Here is a 1785-nt window from a genome sequence, read left to right on the forward strand (position 1 = left end):
GCCGGACCTGGTGCTGCTCTCCCTGGTGCTGGGCTTCGTGGAGCACTTCCTGGCCGTCAACCGCGTGCTGCCCACCAATGTGCCAGGCATCAGCTTCGAGCCGCGGCCCAGCCCCGAGCCCGCCGCGCCGCCCACCTACTTCCCCGTGGCCGACCTGAGCATCGTGGCCGCCCTCTACGCCCGCTTTACCGCCCAGATCCGCGGCGCCGTGGACCTGTCCCTCTGCCCCCGGCCCGACGGCTTCTCCTCCCGCGAGCTCGTCAAGAAGGTCTCGGACGTCATCTGGAACAGCCTCAGCCGCTCCTACTTCAAGGACCGCGCGCACATCCAGTCCCTCTTCAGCTTCATCACCGGTACAGGGGACACGTGGGGGGCACATTGATTCCCACCTGACTCAACTGAAGGGGCACATGGGCACGATTCAGGTTCCCACCCCGGGTAGGACCCTGGCCCTGCCAGACCCTGTGCCCGTCCGCTCTGCCCCCAGGCATTCACCCCCCGTGCCCCCCTTGACCCGTCCCATCCCCGCAGGCACGAAGCTTGACAGCTCGGGCGTGGCCTTCGCGGTGGTGGGGGCCTGCCAGGCGCTGGGGCTGCCCGACGTGCATCTGGCGCTGTCCGAGGACCACGCCTGGGTCGTGTTTGGGCGCGACGGCGAGCAGACGGCCGAGGTCACCTGGCACGGCAAGGGCAACGAGGACCGGCGCGGCCAGACTGTCAGTGCCGGCGTCGCCGAGCGGGTACGGGCCCAGCCCCCCTGCTCTGCAGGTGTGGCAGAGAACCCAGGTGTCTGGGGGACCCTGGCATGGGGGGCAAGTGAATCCAGGTGTTTGTCTGGGGGCAGTGAACTCAGGAGCCTGTGAGGGGGGTGAACCCAGGTGTTTGGGGGTCTGTGGCACGGGGGGGCAGTGGGCATGGGTGTCTGGGGGACCATGGCATGGTGGGGCAATGAATCCAGGCATCCGTCTAGGAGCAGCTAACCCAGGCATCTGCGGGGCTTGGTCTGCATGCGGGGGGGAGGGGGCAGTGAACCCAGGAGCCCAGGGGGCCTTAGTGTGTGTTGCGGGGGGGGAACTCAGGTGCCTGGGGTGATGGCTGCGTCCCCACAGAGCTGGCTGTACCTGAAGGGCTCGTACCTGCGCTGCGACCGGCACATGGAGGTGGCCTTCATGGTGTGCGCCATCAACCCCTCCATCGACCTGCACACCGACAGCCTGGAGCTGCTGCAGCTGCAGCAGGTGGGCACCGCTGGACCCCAGCCGATGGCCTCTCCAACCCCCCTGTGCCCCCAGCCGAGACCCCTTGGGACCCCTCCTCAGGGGCTTCCCCGCCTCAATCCATCTGTCTCCGACTCCTCATCCAGCCCCTGCCTGTGTCCATCCACCCCTGACCCCCCGCCATGGACCTGCGTGCGGCTTCTTCCCCCGTGCATCGTCTGTCTTTCTGTGCCCGTCTTTGCCTGTGTCCCTGGGTCTGCCTGTGTCTGTCGCTGCACCCGTGTCCGCCTGTCTGCGCCGGCTGTGCTGGCTTGTCTGCCTGTGTCTCTCGTTCTGTTCCTCATGCTCCTCCTACGTGGTGCCCTGGTTGTCTGTCCGGGCCAGCTCCCCCTGCGCCTTCTTCCATCCCCTCTGCCTTGTGGGGGGGAGGGGGCGGCAGGAGCCTGACCCCCCCCCCACCCCACTTGAATGGTCTGTGCTCTCTTGCAGCGGCTGCTGTGGGTGCTGTATGACATGGGGCACCTGGAGAGGTTGGTATCAGGGGCTTCCCTCCCCCCATGCCTCACTA

General features: G+C 67.5%; 1 protein-coding gene across 1 annotated transcript in view; it reads left to right on the plus strand.

The window, feature by feature from the left end:
- Nucleotide 1: 1 nt before the first annotated feature.
- The window catches only part of MEN1 (menin 1), a gene marked incomplete at both ends in the record, with an annotated part of 3367 nt that continues 1583 nt past the window's right edge, over nt 2–1785 (plus strand). Inside the window, 4 exons of the mRNA XM_014524444.1 lie at nt 2–353; nt 532–740; nt 1110–1238; nt 1707–1747. Of these exons, the coding sequence (XP_014379930.1) occupies nt 2–353; nt 532–740; nt 1110–1238; nt 1707–1747 (731 nt within the window). The remainder of the gene's footprint in view (nt 354–531; nt 741–1109; nt 1239–1706; nt 1748–1785) is intronic.

The sequence above is a fragment of the Alligator sinensis genome, unplaced genomic scaffold (genome assembly GCF_000455745.1).
Source record: "Alligator sinensis unplaced genomic scaffold, ASM45574v1 scaffold1302_1, whole genome shotgun sequence".
NCBI classification, from domain to species: domain Eukaryota; kingdom Metazoa; phylum Chordata; order Crocodylia; family Alligatoridae; genus Alligator; species Alligator sinensis.